Source organism: Antedon mediterranea, chromosome 3 (assembly GCF_964355755.1).
Source record: "Antedon mediterranea chromosome 3, ecAntMedi1.1, whole genome shotgun sequence".
NCBI lineage: Eukaryota > Metazoa > Echinodermata > Crinoidea > Comatulida > Antedonidae > Antedon > Antedon mediterranea.
In genome coordinates, this window is record NC_092672.1 from 253125 (window position 1) to 270954 (window position 17830).

At 32.0% G+C, this 17830-nt stretch overlaps 2 protein-coding genes across 3 annotated transcripts; both read left to right on the top strand.

The window, feature by feature from the left end:
• The first annotated feature begins 332 nt into the window (after positions 1 to 332).
• LOC140044393 (synaptobrevin-1-like) lies at positions 333 to 14969 on the top strand. Of its 2 annotated transcripts, XM_072088876.1 has the most exons (6): positions 333 to 418; positions 8208 to 8298; positions 8508 to 8586; positions 9993 to 10124; positions 10821 to 10841; positions 11650 to 14969. In XM_072088876.1, coding segments are annotated over exons 1-5 (324 nt in total). In that variant the 5' UTR covers positions 333 to 416; the 3' UTR covers position 10841; positions 11650 to 14969. The 2 variants fall into 2 exon arrangements, with proteins under 2 accessions (XP_071944977.1, XP_071944976.1); XM_072088875.1 differs by lacking the exon at positions 10821 to 10841.
• LOC140045049 (uncharacterized) lies at positions 1502 to 5773 on the top strand. The gene is made up of 7 exons (XM_072089780.1): positions 1502 to 1807; positions 2954 to 3188; positions 3522 to 3681; positions 3842 to 4012; positions 4143 to 4211; positions 4326 to 4522; positions 4767 to 5773. Exons 1-7 carry the CDS (start codon positions 1502 to 1504, stop codon positions 5060 to 5062), a joined length of 1434 nt encoding a protein of 477 aa, XP_071945881.1. The 3' UTR covers positions 5063 to 5773.
• Positions 14970 to 17830: the final 2861 nt, after the last annotated feature.

The window sequence follows — 17830 nt, forward strand, 5'->3', positions numbered from 1 at the left end:
TGGATTTTTGGTTGAATTTAAACCATTAATTTTTTTCATTTTAACATGACTTTTTTCGGGTTTTTTTCTATTGAATTGATTAACTTCATTAAAACTACAAAATAACATATTCAAAGTCTGATTTTTTTGGGGGACATTACATTTTTAAGAAAAAAAAATATGTACTGTAGGCCTATGTCTAATTATTATCTTTTTGAATATTATTATCGATGGTGTGACAAATAAAACGAAATTTTCATCGAGATAGTTTTTACACACATTTTTCAGTATTACATACATTACGACTGTATTCAAAGGCTAACTCGTAACGCCAAACCCGTATGACAGATGACGTCATTGTCGATATCGCCATTAGTACAATTTTTCTGTCTGGGTGGAGAGTATTTAGCCGGTAAAATCTTCCAAATATACCAAAAATGTAAGTTATTGAGCGTTTAGAACGCAAAAGCTTGAAATGTTTTTGTTAGGAATTACGTATGTGAAAGTATGTATGTCTAACGTGGATATAAAAGTGTTTATTTTGACAGACAAATTGTTTCTGAGCCGAGAGCTGGATCGACTACAGAGTGTGCTGAGAGAGAAAAGGAGGCGTTCAGATCTGTGGTTGTTGTTGTATGAAGAGACCGATCGCGCCGCCCTGTTTACACACAAAAACAACGTACACAATACTATAAATAATGTATTTAGGATTGTTTTTTTTTTTCATTGCTGTGTCATACGATTTTGTTAAAAGATATATTGGTTTTTGCGCGTTTTCACATTGATTTAATTTAATAATAATATAAAGCAACCGAGTATCAAAAACAAATGAAGCAGTAGGCTCCTACACACAATTTTTTCTTAATAATTATTATATATAATATTATTTATAATATGTTGTTAATTATTATATCATCAAAACAACCTACAAAGATTACAATAACATGGATAAAAGTACCAAAACCATAAATGCAACCAAATGTATTTATTAAATCAATTTACAATTAGGCCTAGATCTACTGTATTTTTTTTATAAATCTTTATTGTGCTTGAGAGATAATTGTGTGAATGATGATTATTAGTGTAATGCTTACTCATTAAGAGTTTAGTGCTGGTTTTGTACATCACATGCTTTTCTAATCAAAACCTCAGTTTTGTGACTCACAAAGAGGAATTCAGCTATCAATACTAAGTATTATCAAAAGATTTGTACTTAAATCTTTGCTGGGTATCAGAGCAAAACATACCTGTATTAGGCCTTACGGTGAAGATGAAAACATTTTTTCTTGTTCCTCATTAAGCATAATAAGTGAACTCTCTTGATTCATATACATAAAAATAAATTAATCACGTATTAAAAAGTTCCACGAAAATTTTCCTGACATTTTAAAGAAATCTTGATTTTAAAAGTATAAAAGAATATATTTTCGCAGTTGCCATTTTGTATCACATGACATCAGTTAAACCAATCATACGCGACGTTTAGGCAGCAGACGTCAAAATCACACGATGTAAACACGAAATGGCGTCCGACGAGGAAGGATCTTCTCGCTCAGACAAAGTAAAGTTGAAATGTTTTTTCCAAATTTACAAGCATTCAAATGAAATTATCAGTCCAATTACTGAGATTCGATGGAATAAAGTGTTGCTCTGTTCAAAGAGTTGGATAAAATTAGATGGAGACGGCAAGGAAATCGCCATACATTTGACGGAGCTTGGTATGTCTGATGAAGGTAAATCGTTTGACGATGTCGTACGCGAGCATCCAGGCTTAGGTTTTCATGCTACCTGTTACAGGCGATATACTGATACATCTCGACTAAAAAAGGTAATATTTGGTTTATTATTATCAGAATACTCTAAGAGTTAATAATATAGTTAAATGATACAGTATATAGGGTGCTGCTGCACTTACTTATAGATCTATATTGTGCCCTTAGTTTCTGTGCTTGGTTGTTGATTGGGCTTTCTACTAGTACCAGTACTACTACGTAGGCCTAGGGGATTAGGCTAAGTTGAGCCGCCGACAAGTTGAGCCGCCGCCAGAAAAACGTTATTTTCTATGAAACGCCAAATGCTTACTTTCGCCGGTGCTCGTTTCTATTTAATAGAAGTTCTATTTATATTAATTATTAGATATAACGATGTATATTCCAAAGTTTATAGATCACGGTTTTTAGTATATATTATTAAATATTATAATTAAAGAGAAATAATTATGAATTATCTGACTTGTAGATTCCAAAATATAAGGCCTAAAACATGACCGAAAATGATCGTTTTTAGCCAAAAATTACGTAAACATGTTGCCCCCTTAGGCGGCAGTTGTATGAACTAGGCCTACTCCATTTTTCGGTAAAATAATTGCATAAAATCACCGTTTTTTAGTAAAATATTTTGTGTATTAACATTGTAAAATTCAATAAAATATGATATTATTATTAAAAGATAGTAGATAAAAAACAATAATTATTTAACCTCATTCGAAGAGTATCAATACTCTATTAGTCCTGAGAGACAACGTGATTTTACGCGAGAAAAATATTATGGAGTGCACTGCATTTTTACCTTGAAAGATTAAAAACAATTAAATTATTAAATATGACTACTTTCCTTTGCTGTGTTGTTATGGCGGTTCAAACCGACAAAATTGTAGTATGTAATTATTATTTATTTTCATGACACAATAAACCTAAAGACCATGAACTTATGTACTAGGACACCCCTCTATCACTACGCGAAATGTCGTAAAAGACGCACTGGGCGTTTCATAGAAATTACCGGCGGCTCAACTTGTCGGCGGCCCAACCGGTCATATCCCGGCCTAGGCCCTAGGCCTAGGCCATATTATATTATACAGTATATATTATTCAGTAGGCTACAAAATTAATTTTAGTTAAATACCAATATAGGCTCTATATAAGACAAAATAAAATGCTGTATAAATTAATTATACGTTGAAATTGATGTTTAGGCTGAAACAAGAGTTGCCAAAAAGAGATCCCAAGCAGGAGACAGTGAGAGCCCAGATGAGCCACCAGTTAAGAGGGCCAAGCATTTTTTGAGAAGTAGTTCAGCCACAGCAATGGTTCAAAAAGCCACAATTTTGCCAAAGAAATGTATCATTTGTAAATTGCAAGACAAATTAGTGACGATCCAAGGCAAAAGAGGTCATGATAAATTAAGAAAGGCTTTAACAGATGATGCAGGTAATTATTTGAAGAAAAAAAATTCACTTGTTATTGTTGTTTCTCCTATCCTTGAAATTTGTAAACATATGGTTAATTAATCAATCTGCTTTCTAATCCCCATCCTATAATGAGTTTTGCAGGCTCAACTGATGTAATCCAATTAGAAAACCTTCCTACTGTACAGCATAATGAGGTGTTCCAGGACATTTCTTCCATGTGAACCTTTGCTATATAGTGTAATCATGGAGCTATACATTTTATATCTCCATGCTGTAGTTATGCATAACAAAATATCATTTCAATCATTTAGGAATTACACACTATTGCTTTTGTTGATTTGATTTATGACAGGAATGTTGCGAAAAGCTGCAGAAATGAGAGAGGACCAAAGTATTTTAAAAGACATTCGAGGCAAAAGCTGTGCTTGTATTGAAGTGCGATATCATGACCAATGTTACAAAAACTACACCAAAATAGTTGTTAATTCACGTAAACGACATGATTCTGGAAAGTGAGTAAAACGTAACTTTCTAAAACTCTGTTGGTTTTTTAAATTTACATTTTAAATTTTTTTTTTATTTGCTTCAGTCTAAATGTTGAATTTTTAAACACCAAAATCTATAAAATATTAAAATATATTTTAATAATACAGTATTTATTATTATTTACAGGGAATTGGAAAGTGTTTTTTTAACATATAAGCAAAGCTATAAGGTATTTTGCAGAGATGTAATTGATAAACGGTTACAGTATGGACAGGAGATACTAAGACTCGCAAAACTCCAAAAGCTTTTCATGAAATCAATTGAAAAAACAGAAAAAGTTTACTTGTCAACTATAAGGTAGGCTGTCGATCCCTTCTTAAAAACGATGAAATAATTTTGTAATATTTTTGAGATCCAGTTACTGTAATAATTTCTTCATTTTATCTGTGTTACAATTAATTATAATCAATTAATGTGTTATTTATAGATCAGACGTGTTGAAGAAGAAGCTCAGGATGGATTATCCTAACCTAATTTTTCATTCACCCACAAGAAGGTTAGTTGCTTAGTGTGTTTATATTAAATGATTATTTCACCAGGGATAATTAAAAAAAAAAATCTTTTTGTGGATTGGTCAAACTAAATATTTTATTTATTTTTTCTTAATTAGAAATGAATCAGTTCTGGTGTACTTTAGCAATGTATCCCCAGGATTTGTGGCTGATCCATTTTTGTCATCAGGAAAAAGTACAACGGAGACAGATGAATCATCAAAGTATGACATAGATATTCCAACTACTTCTACAACACACGAAATCTCCACTGATGGTGACAATAGAGACAAACTAAGGACTCTATATTTTGCAGGTACGGTTAAAATACAATAACTTGTATATATTGGTTTATTTTTAAATAACAACAATAAATGTTATTGCATAATTAAGGAAATGCTGTGGATCAAAGAGGTGAAAGCTGTATGCACTCAAAAAACAAAACTGTTATGATAGTAAGTGGTGTCGATCATAAATGCTGTACACAATACAGTATATGCTTTATATAAATTTATTATTACTATGTTTCATTCACCCAATGCTATAAAATGTACTTGCAGGTACGATAGTAAATAATGCCATCAAATCAAACAAAGGTATGCAGAGTGAATGGCCTCCAAGAGCAGCGGACATTAATGATGTTGACATATCTGAAATTGTGCCATATGAGTTGTTTAATCTAATCGCAAAGTGTGTTGGTGCTGCAGAAGATACTATACAAACCTCATTTTCAGATGTTACTGAAGAAACTCGAACGAAAATTTTATCGATATGCCAGGACATCCTGTACCTTGCTTGGAAAGGAAGAAGGCAGACTCCAAAGTCACTTGCTCTAGGATTAACTGTTCGAGTGTGAATGAGATGAGTGTGAAAACAGGACAAGAGAAGAAGAAGAAGAAAAAGAAGACACACCAGACTATGGCATTGAAGATGATGAATTAGACTATGGTGAATTAGACTATGAGGAAGATGAATATGAAATATAGTTTATACGGTTTTGAATGCAACAAAATCATCATAAAAAGTAACTGTAATGTAATAGGCCTACACTATAACCAATGTGAAACACTAACCATGGTTATGCAAACAGAAACTGTGAGCATGTGAATAAAAAAAAAGATTTAAAAAAAATGAAAACAAAATGGAAACCATGAGAATATAAATAAATAATATAACCATGAGAATATAATAATAAAAACTGTAACCATGAGAATATAAATAAATAATGTAACCACGAGAATATAATAATAAAAACTGTAACCATGAGAATATAAATAAATAATTTAACCATGAGAATATAATAATAAAAACTGTAACCATGAGAATATAAAGAAAAATAGTAACTATGAGAATATAAAGAAATTGTGTAACCATTAAAAGAAATTGTGTAACCATGAGAATATAAAGAAAAATATTAACCATGAGAATAAATACAATTACATTGAAACAAAACAAATATTTGATGTTTGTATTTTATTTAATAATTTAAATTTACTATTGCATTGGTGTTTATTACTAGGAATATGTGTTCTATATGTTTCACAGTTAAATCATATCAGTCACTCTGTACATCCTACGGTATAAACTTCGCATAATATTGCTGCTGTATTTCTACTGCTATTAATAGCCTACCTGTCGGGAGAAACCATTATACGAACAGTTGAAGCCATTTGTAATTATAAATGTTTTAATGTCGGGGGATAATTATTAACTCTAAATTTTAATTTTAGAGTTAATATAAATTTGTATTCACCAAATTTATTTAAAAAAATAAAGAATAAATCTATTTTGATAATAAATAACTTGCCTATATATTTCTTATAAACCGTGATAATAATAGTACAGTCTAGTTATAGTGCGCCACCAGTTGTTTCAGCCTCGCTATTTCGTAAGAAATCGTTGGCATATTTACCAATTTTAACGGTAATTTTCTACCAAACGCCAGGTATTTTTTTGTGGAACTTTTACTTTTTGTACTATTAGTATTTATTTAGAACAGTATATGTGGTAAAAAAGTATTATGCTTGATGAGGAACGGGATTGCTTTTCCAGGCATCATTTCAGCTTCGCCGTAAGGCCTATATTGTATACACTGTACTAAAAATAAATGAAACCGTAGTACGTTCATACAGTACACATCAAGTCTTTCTTATTTGAGGCCCTTCTCATGCCTAAATATCTTGATTTAAAGAAACTCGCATTTAATTTGCCTATTAATTTATTTCGACCAAAATTATTGAAAAAAAAAAAATTGTATTGTTACAGTATCATTAAATATTGAAATTATAATTCATTTTAATTATTTTTTTTTTTTTGGTAGAGTGAGGTCTTTGCTATTTTCCAATATATTATTTATTTCATTCTTCCATTTTTTGTGTTTTGTTTGCTTCAATAAAAGTTACTGTACTGCTCCACCCAAGAAGCATAATGCTGCATTTGAATGCAAAAATAAATGTTATTGATAGAGACAGTTGAATAACATTTTGTACCTAGGGACAAGTAAAAAACTTGGGTATTTCCTCCTCTAAGGTTGTTTTTAATAGGTATACTGTAATAATAATAGTATATGAACCCAAAAGACTGGGTTCAATTTGCTGTAACATGCTTCTCATAAATAACATTTAATCATTCAGTTGATTGTTTATTTCAGTAACTAAATTCTTATGTATTTGAAAATAACTGCTATTTAGAGTTGTACTGATTTTTATTTAAAAGATTTTTCACTCACCAATTATTGTGGAGTACAGTATTGTAGCTTACAATGCAGCAAATGTAAACTATAGAATTGTCAAGATCACTTAAACAAATACTACAAGTACTTTTTGTTAATGGCATGAAGACGTATAGGCCTGTATGTTGGTCGAACAGTTGCAGCTCCTACAGTAAACTGTCGAACAATCTTCCTAATTCCCTTAGATTAACGCACCTTCAAGTAAAATGTTTATGAATACCCTTTTATTTAGTTCTATTAACCAAATCATTTATTTCGTGATTCCAAACTCATTATATTTTCAAGCACTTTGAGACAATCTGTTGATATATAGTCAATAGAAAGTCTATGGTTGGTGGTATTATATGTGAACATTAGCATTACATGATTTCATAGTGTAGCAAGTTGTAGATCTTGTCAGTCAAATGATAATTTATTGGTCATTTACACCACCAGAGAACATAGAAGGTAGTACTAGCAATGGACAACAGCTGGCTGTTATAGTGCCATCATGGTTATTTTATTACAACAACAATACTACAACACTAAATTGAAATAGTTTTTTGTCTCTATGAAACAAAGTATTGATTTTATAATACTCATTATTCACTGCTAGTTAAGATCATTGTATTCACTACTACATTGTTTACCAACCACAAGGTTGATGAATAAGATTATACAGCAACATTCATTTTAAATTGATACAGTTAATTTACACAATTATATAATTTGTTTTATTAATTAGTAGAATTTTAATGTTAACACATACTGTAGTAGACACTGTAGAGAGCATTATTATTTTTATGTTTCCTTTTTAAAAGTTAATTCTTCTGGAAGGTTATGTTATTGTACAGTACTATGCTAACCTGTAATTTCCTATGCTTTGTCCTAAGCATGATGGATTTACTGTATGCTTGGATATTTAATGAGAAAAATGTGATTGCACCAGAGACCAGTTCACTAATGGCAGTCAGCCATCAGTACTCTGCTTTAATCAATAGTCATTCCCATAACCTTGCTAAAACACTATGTTTTCTACCTACATGAAGCCATTGTGACCTTTGAACTCTAGCATTGGATGTTGAACATTATAATGTGAAATCATCATCATCATGTACTATAATTGTCTTGCATGATTTGAGTGTAATCATTACTTTACCAAATGTGGCTACACTAATTTGACAAATCTAATTTGGATAAAAATATACTGTAGCAACTTATATCCTGCTCTGGATAAAACTAGGGAATAATAATTCATTCGATTCAATAATTCCGTCTTATATTTTTGTAGGGCTGCCCCAGCACCAGCAGCAGGAGGCCCTCCAGCAGGCGGACCAGTACCTAACAAAAAATTGCAACAAACACAAGCACAGGTTGATGAGGTACGATCTTCATCCATAGAATCTCTAATATGTTTTCAAATGTTCCTTAAAGTGCAAACAACAAATACTGTATTGCATGAAAATATCAAAAGTACATTATATTATAATTACAAAATGATATACTGTAAAATTTAAAAACTTTTATTTCTATTTTATCTTTATATATTATTATAAAGAGTTTGTGAATTGTTTAAAAAAAATCTCTTTAGGTTGTGGATATTATGAGGGTGAACGTGGATAAAGTGCTCGAGAGAGATCAGAAGCTTTCTGAACTTGATGATCGTGCAGGTAAGAACAAAACCTCCAAAATTCTAAGCCCTAAGTATAGTTCAGCTTTCTTAAGTCCTGATAAGTACGGCGGGTCCAACTCTCTAAGCCTGTTAAGTACGATCCAACTTTCTAAGCCCTGATACGGTAGTTGTCATTACAGTAGTGTACCTGGTAATGTTAGCAAAACATTCTACATTATCTAATACCTGAAACATGTACTTAATAACCAGCTGGTATAAAGTTTATCTATTGGGATCCTGAGACTTCACCACTACTCAAGATATGAAGTCAAAGTGACTTAAGTTTGAGCAGAGTGATTTGGTTATAGCATAAATTATGAAAATGAGGGTACTAGTAGCTGAACATGTGAATTAGTGACAAATAATCAGAAGGTGTTATAAACAATACTACCAGCCAGCATATCATTTACACTTAAATATTATGTTCCCTATTAAAACTTTAGAATTTAGAATTTATATAAATTCAAAGCTGCTAGTTGATAAAATAATTTAAAAGCAAAGAACTCCATTTACATGTTTAATTTTTTTTTAATTGTTAAAAAAGGAATATTTCAATTTCAAATAAAATGGTCTTTAAATTTTAAATGTGATAAGAACAATTCAATTCAGTTTAATTAGATTTTCTATGTAATTTAATAATTCAATTTAACATAATTAGAAACAGTTTTATAAAGTACTGTATCTTGTATCAATTAAAGATCCAACATCAATTTAAAAAAGGACAAACTGTAATATTTAATAATACGGTTAATGCTATAAACTACATGCCAACCCACATAGAATTGTACAATACCTCCTACATATTGTGCTACCAGCCACTGATTAGCTTATATCTCTTACTAAGTTCACACTTATATTGTTGATTGTCTTAAATGCCTAATAGTAATATAAAATGGCTTCCAAGGAATTTAAAGATCATATTGAGCTGCAACTTCAATTTAGTAAGACACGCCCTTTAGTGATACTGTTTGTCAATTTAGTAAGACACGCCCTTTAGTGATACTGTTTGTCAATTTAGTAAGACACGCCCTTTAGTGATACTGTTTGTCAATTTAGTAAGACACGCCCTTTAGTGATACTGTTTGTCAATTTAGTAAGACACGCCCTTTAGTGATACTGTTTGTCAATTTAGTAAGACACGCCCTTTAGTGATACTGTTTGTCAATTTAGTAAGACACGCCCTTTAGTGATACTGTTTGTCAATGAAAGCTGAAAAGTTTCTCCCCTGTGTTTTTTTTGTTATGTTTACTGAAAGGAAAAATAAAATGTGCGTTATTTTGAACAACACTGTGAATGATTATTTTTTCAGTGTATAATTTTCTTGTTTGTTAATCATTTGTATGAAGAACACATTTTGTTGTGAACGAGCTTCCGTTTCACAAATGTTATTATTGTATGTTGTAGATGCACTTCAGCAAGGGGCATCCCACTTTGAGAAGAATGCTGGGAAATTGAAGAGGAAATACTGGTGGAAGAATTGTAAGATGATGATTATTTTAGCTGTAATTGTTATTGTAATCATAATCATCATTGTAGGTAAGTATCAACAAACAATTTAGAATTTTAAACCTTCATAAACTAAACATTAAGATATCATTTTACACAAATTGCAGTTGATAAAATGGTTGAAACTAAGCTTGCAAAGTTAGCATGCATGCATCTTAGACTTAATCTCATGTGCGGTTGGGAATACTACTTAATATGAGAGTAAATTAGTTAGAATGTTTACACAAGAAATCTTTACAATTATATGGAATGCTGATGGGTTCAGGGAAGTGAATTATCTGCTAAAGAAATATGCCCCAATTATTTTCAACAAATTTAATACTTAAAATCATTTTTTTGTTTATACTGCAGCATCCAAAAAGTGGGAAATTACAAAAATAAAAAAAAAATTGTTCATCTAATTGGTATTCTTTAGTCAAATTAAAAAACCATAAATTTAACAAAAGTGTATGTGCGAACACCTAGTGTGAGCAGAAGAATCAAGAGTAGGGTTTGCTAAATACAGGGTATTTAGAATAGTGCGAGTCATCCGGGGATCTTAAAAAAAAGTGTGGGTTGTTGTGGAATCTTGAGTGCTTACTTAACTAATGCTATAGACACTACTGTAGATGATTGAAATAGTTTTGTTTCACTATGGTTCTATTATCATAAGTAGATCATATCAATGCATTATATGTGCAGCACCACAAATCACTATATTTTTTGTCTTTCTCTCAACACCTGAAGTCTGGGCGACAGGACAATAAGGTGGGTACTAAGTGATCTCACTCAGATGATCACTGTTGTAGAAGAACTAGAGAAAACAATCATGTTCAAAACTAATTGCATGCAAGCAAAGTTTATTCTTAAGCTCTGTCTACACTATCAAACTTTTTGACAAAAAAGTGTGATATGCCTAAATATGGTTGTGATACATTGACATAATCATGTCCATAGGCACATTACATAAAGTCTGATAGTGTAGACAGAGCTTTACTCGGAACTTATTTTGAGAACAAATGAAGATCATGTTTTTAGATTTCTTATCTATTTCTTCTATGATGCTGATTTTTCTGACACATCCATCTGCTTATTGTTTTGCATGCTTTTTGTTGTAAATATTATTTGTTTGTATTGATTTTAGTACATTATACATTAATTAATCTTATGCACTTAGTTATATTCAATTGTTTTGTTTATCTTTTGTAACCATACCCATATCTTTTGTAAGTATCATCATGTCCATTACTATTGTATGTGTGTGAACTAGAGGAATTTGATACCAATCATTGTTGTGAGACATTGACATTAAACAGTACATTCAAATTGAATAAAGCTGTTAAATGTTAATGTGATCTTAATGTTGATGTTTTTAAACGATGCATTTTGGTAGGATTATTAGAGTACAGTAGTAAATAAAGCCAGTGTTAAGATATGTACATGTTGTGTTTCCTTGCTCCTTACCCTTTTTGTAGAGTTTTTTCACTTTTTCTGCATTTTACTTTTCATTTTTTCTCTTTAATTTACATTTTGTTAAATAGAAATCTATTTTTATGCAACTTTTTATCTTTTTCAGTTGCGATTGTTACCAGTACATAGAACTGACTCTTTCAGTTGAGATTGTCATCAGTACATAGAACTTTCTGTTGTTAGAGATTCAAGACAGCAGATATTGTGGAGTAAAGAATATACTACCAAACAGACGGTGAATCTATGTTGGAGCGTCAAATAGGAAACTATTATATCTTGTATATTTATGAAACTATCAATTATGCATATGTAAAATATTATAGTAAACTGCTGTGTTAACATAAAGATTTAAATAGTACATTAACAACACCTGTATGTAAATGTGTGTTAATTTCCTTCATTGATTATTCATTTGAATACTAGGACTAATGTATTACTAAGTAGGTTTTTTCCCTTATTTTCATTTTTTATTTAAAATGAATGTTTATTAATTATGTTAATAAACATAATAGTTAATTATACCCATAGTTTGTATACATGTATAGTATTTGTTTCTGTGGCTGTATCGTGGTTATAATCTAACAACAGTATCTCACCACTAGATTTACAAATTCAATATTTTATCCATTTTTTTAACTGCACAAAGGTAAGTGTTTCAGAATAGTGACAACAAAATACTTTGACAAATTAAATTATTTGAACAAATTTATAAATGTATATTTCCATAGAAAAAAAATATGGTGATTTATTTGTCAGTTAGAAATAATAAATTCTCAAATTGGATTTTAATTTGTACAGATAAATTAAATTGAAACAAATTATCTTTGGGCTTTCAGTAAACAGTTAAAATGATGATTACTTTTACAACTCTTGTCCAAATTCAATATTATGTGCAATTATATAAAAAATGATAGTTTCTGTCAAAAAATGATCTCAATTACACATATTTCCACCGACATTTTGATGAGCTGCAATTTGCAGTGTGGACACACCCTAACCCCACGTGCTACGGTAGTGACATACGGTAGTGACAACCTAAAGGGGGTGTGCTTGTTTACATTTTGAATTCAGTTCATAAATACTAAGTAATATTAAATGTATTCTAGCCTATTTAAGATAGTGTAACCACCATTGTTTCTTTGCGAATTGTATTTAATAATTATTGTCTAACCATGTTGTTTAGCAAATTGGACAAAATAGCATGATAGCTTAATGCAAATAGGTGTTTAGGTGATTTTAGTTGTGAAGCTTCAGAAAAATGTTACATTTACTCAATTTCAACTTGTTTAAACATGGAGTACCATAAGGGGTGTTACTCGCAGGATACCAAAATGGAAACTTATTTACTATAGCTTATTGTAGGGGAAACTTGCTTAATCAAGGTATAGAGAACTTGTTTACACGTGGACTACCAAATGGGGAACTCTATTTACTATAGCTTATTGTAAGAGAGGAACAATTTTACTCTTTTCCTAAAATAAGGTGAGACGCCTTAATGCCTCTCATGGTGTACATGTTGAGAACTGGAGCAATATATAATTACATGTAATTTATGAATGTCTAAATTTAGAAGTGTATGTATAAGTTTTGTCTCCAGAATGTATTGCAGGTACTTTAGTTGTTAAATAAATTAAACTTATACCATTTATTGTAAGCATGTTGGTTGGGGAGAGAGAGAGAAGTACATTATTTGTTTATCTCTGTTGTTATTTACATATAAAATGTCACATGTAGTATTGCGTCGCTTTAGATTTCTTGCTCGTTAAAACTCGTACTTTAATATAGCAAGTAGTCATCTCTGTCAGTTTGTAGATTGTTTACATAATTCTGCTTGCAGAATTGCTGCCTTTCTTAGATATCTCAAGCTTGGTTCCCACTAGCTACGCAACGTAAGTGAATTGACCAATCACAAGCGGTGGATTAATTGAACAGTTGCTTGTAATTGGTCAACTCGCTTGTGTTGCGCGTACGTCCTTGCGTTGCGTCTCTAGTGGAAACCACGCTCAAGTATGGATATCTTTTGTTTGTAGAATGGTATAATGGGATGAATGTTTTTTTCCATCTGTGATGGACGTGATATTTTTAATGGATGTTTATATCCATCTGATCAGATGTAGAGGTCAAAAGTCAAGTCAAAACGAGTATTGTAAATTTTCGTTGGTAGATATGAATTTTATACAAACTTCATTTTCCAAAATAAGAAACTGTTATAATTGTTTTCACCTAACACATTACTGCTTTCTCTGTGATCATTTGGTCACAGTGTGTATATGATGCGTAGATTATTATAAGTTTATAATTAACACTGGGTACGCCTAGGTACACGCCTACTGCAAAAAAAAAAAAAACCTTTTTGTCATGTTTTACAATACCTTGTTGTGATATCTTTCACAGAAAGTTGACGTATGCTTATCGTTCGCATAGCGTGGTAATTCATAGTTTTTCCAGCTATTATTACTAATCAAATGTATTATGTCTAACATTTTCTACTGAAATTGCATGATGGGAACAACCTTTAAACATCGTAACATTTGTCCCTCCAACTTAGTGGCTGTGCTTCGCAGTCTACTTTGGTTCTCTACCATTTAAACGAATGTTGACGTCCATTAAGCGTTGCTCAACGAAGTTAGGCGCACTTAGTTGAAGGAAGACGGTTGTATGTTGACGTCCATTAAGCGTTGCTCAACGTAGTTAGGCGCACTTAGTTGAAGGAAGACGGTTGTATGTTTCTACTGTAGTAAGCATGCTAACAAACATTCCGTTGACCATTCCAAGTAATGTCATACAAAGTATTCTATTATCTAAGCCATGTTTGTACTTTCCCTGTTGTTTATGAGGTTTATAAACGATTTCCTTCATCGTCCTTGATGTTGATGTAGTTTAGATAATAGACAGAGTACATGATTGTTCACTGATAGATACCGTTTATCTAGCTTTTAATTATCTGTCACATCGTATATATTGTATTTACAGTAAATAATTATATCCTATATGTTAACATTATAGGTCATTGTGATTCTGTTGTTTTTTTGTCCTACGCATTTTGTAGGCCTATGTTGTGACTTATCGAACGCATACGAATAGAATAGAAGTCTATTGTAGTTTCACTAGATATTATTACCGTTCTTGAATGAGAAAATATATATTGTGTATATATAAATATATTATATATACATACAGTACTGTATATTATTATGATACCATTCATAAACTTGGTTATCTGAAGGAAAAATTGGTTTGAGTCGTCCTAACAATCTGGATGTCCAAACCATGTTATAACCTTGATAGTACACGATACGAACGGTTTGTATCTAGAGGCATGCGGCACAGGAATGATGTGTTCTATTATGTTGTTATGAGGGTACCTCTAGTAGTATATCAGTTATTGAATGTACACGGTGCAATTAATAAACAGTCATCATAACATGCTTTGTCTGTAATTAACTGAAAGTACAACTTATTAGTTTAAATATACGTGATCTATGTGATCTGAAGTTTTTGACAACGTATTCTGCTGGTGGATCACATGTAGGCCTACTCCATGTGATCTGAAGTCTTTGACAACGTATTCTGTTGATGTATGTAGGCTAACTAAATAATTGAATACATCATTCGATCTAGCTGGTGATACCATACAAACGTCTCCATTATAATTCCCGGCAGCTGCCACGCCAATAAACTGTGCTTTTGCCAATCTTGCCATAGCTTCTTCAACGATGTTTGAGGGTGCTGAACTTCCAAATGACATTGATACAACACCTGGCTCTCCATTGTTCAAAATATAATTGATAGCTTGACGGAAAATAATAATTTGTTTATTTTCTCGAATTTTTTGGTCGCATCCCTCTACTTAATCAAATATGCAAGATAACTGTTTCTACTTTTACGGTCGTTATAAGGCGTTTCTATTAGGCCTATATCAGATTATGCCCAGAGAATTTCCATAATAAATTGTGTAAACTTATGACTACACGAGAGACAAATTACACCAGTTCGCACATAATACTTGTGTATATTTTATACTGACTCTGAATTATATCAAATGATGTCGTTACGTTTCCAGGACAACTAAACACGCGCACACTACGTAAAGTTACCCCCCCCCCCCCCCCCCCGGTGCAACTCCGTAATTATCGGCACCAACTGTTCCAGCAACATGTGTCCCGTGTGACCAAAGCAATCCTCACCCTTAACATGAAAATGCAAAATATAACATGTATCTCGAATATATCATCCATCACAATCGATTATAAGAAAGAACAAAATTCGTACCTCACCAGTTTTTACTTCGTGCCAGTTCACAGCTCTTCCACCAAATTCAACATGATCAGTTCGGATACCAGTTTTTACTTCGTGCCAGTTCACAGCTCTGCCACCAAGTTCAACATGATTAGTTCGGATACCAGTATCTACAACATACACGATTACGCCACTTCCATTCCCTTTATAATAAGTTCAATGTTTTTAATATTAATATAATGGTAATGACCGATTATGTAGCTAGGCCTACCAGGCCATATACTTACCCGTCGATAGATATGTATTGTCGAGTGGTAGCTCACGCTGATCGATACGGTCTAAACCCCATACATTCGTGCTCGTTTGCATTCCAATTTATTATTTCTTGTTCTACGTATCTCACATCATTCATTTGGCTAACAAAAACAAATAACAAAAGTTATTATTCTTGGCACACGCCCCTTAAACAGTTTTTGTTGGTATTATGATCTTAATGCACCGACAAAATGGTTATGAATGATCCTCTATGATTTAATGTAATACCGATTTAATTTCAAGACATTTTATTGGTCCACTTTAAAATGGATATTTGTTTTGTTTGGCATAATTAAGGCGATAAAACAACAAAGTAAAATACAAAAGAAAATGTTAAAATAAAATACAAAAAAAAATAAGGTTTTGTGATGAAACGACAACATTTTTTACATATTAGCATAATTATACAAAACCATACGTTATACCGTAACAAGCAAAGACATTCCTTGATTTAATTACCATATTCAACTGTTCACCATCAAGATCGCACAAGACCGCTGGTATTCCGTCTTTTGTGTGTAGTGCTTTCTTAGGAGTCATCTTTTTACCGTCAGATGTCTTCATCTCACTCATTTTTCTCATAACATCTGTTAGATCGACATCATCCTAAAAGAAAGTTGGTTTTGTAAATTGTGTTATGTATCACATACTTTAAAAAGCTACTAAATACAGTACTACCATGGAGGTATTTTTTATACCTCCATGGTACTACTAAATTTAACAAGTGCGGATCTCTAACAAAATGGTTACTTACGTCACATACTACGACAAACGTTCGGGATTCACGTGAATTTGGAATAGCATTGCCGTAAACATAAAGTTTCGGACATTTCAGTTTTGGTTCATGCCCCGACAAAAGACACGCTAAGGTAAGCCTCAACATTATCAACACAGTTGATAATAAAGACACGCTAAGGTAGGCCTCAACATTATCAACACAGTTGAAACAAAAGACACGCTAAGGTAGGCCTCAACATTATCAACACAGTTGATAGGGCCTACAACCACAATATTCATTTTCTTAAAAGTGAATATTATTAGTGTCTCTGACGTTTCTTCTCAGAACTAAGAATGGAAAGTATCGATAGAGAATTTGTTTCCTAATTTAAAGTATTTTCGCAAACATTGGTTATACAATTCAACCTTTCCTCTTATTGCATTGCGCAGAACACATGTGTTCAATTCCAGGTGTTCGTTGAAACGCCATCTATCGACAGGCTGTCTATTGACCATACAACATGGGACCATGGCAAATAATTCAATTTGGTTCATAATTATGACAAATTCATTCTGTTGAATCTTGAAATAATTTCATTCGGCATCCCAATTAATAATTTTCTTGAGAATGCAAAACTACAGCCCGTTTGTGAAAACGTAGTGGTAAAGTAGGCCTACTTGCTTCTGTGATCCGGGAACAAACCACGGTTTTAAAATTTAAAAAAGCCCTCAAAACACATCTATTTCCTAAGAAGTGACTCATTGTTGGGTGTGCTGATGTAAAGCGCTTTGATCATTTTATACTAATTTGGAAAAGCGCTATAGGCCTAATAAATAAAATAATAATAATAATAATAATACTAAATGTCTTTATTGGGCTGTATTTTCACGCTGCTGCTCTAGCCCGCTTAATCAGAAGCTAAAGCAAGCAGCAGTTATAGTTATAGGACGGCAGTTTTGCGAAAATGGAAACTCCACTATAATTTATTGATTCCAGCTGCTACAGTAGACCCAAA

Coding starts and splice junctions, on each gene's coding strand:
- LOC140044393 (XM_072088875.1), top strand. Junction 8,587..9,992: donor TGAACTTGATGATCGTGCAG/GTAAGAACAAAA, acceptor TGTATGTTGTAG/ATGCACTTCAGCAAGGGGCA. Junction 10,125..11,649: donor AATCATAATCATCATTGTAG/GTAAGTATCAAC, acceptor TATCTTTTTCAG/TTGCGATTGTTACCAGTACA.
- LOC140045049 (XM_072089780.1), top strand. CDS start 1,502: ATGGCGTCCGACGAGGAAGGATCTTCTCGCTCAGACAAAGTAAAGTTG. Junction 3,682..3,841: donor AAACGACATGATTCTGGAAA/GTGAGTAAAACG, acceptor TATTATTTACAG/GGAATTGGAAAGTGTTTTTT. Junction 4,013..4,142: donor GTTTACTTGTCAACTATAAG/GTAGGCTGTCGA, acceptor TGTTATTTATAG/ATCAGACGTGTTGAAGAAGA.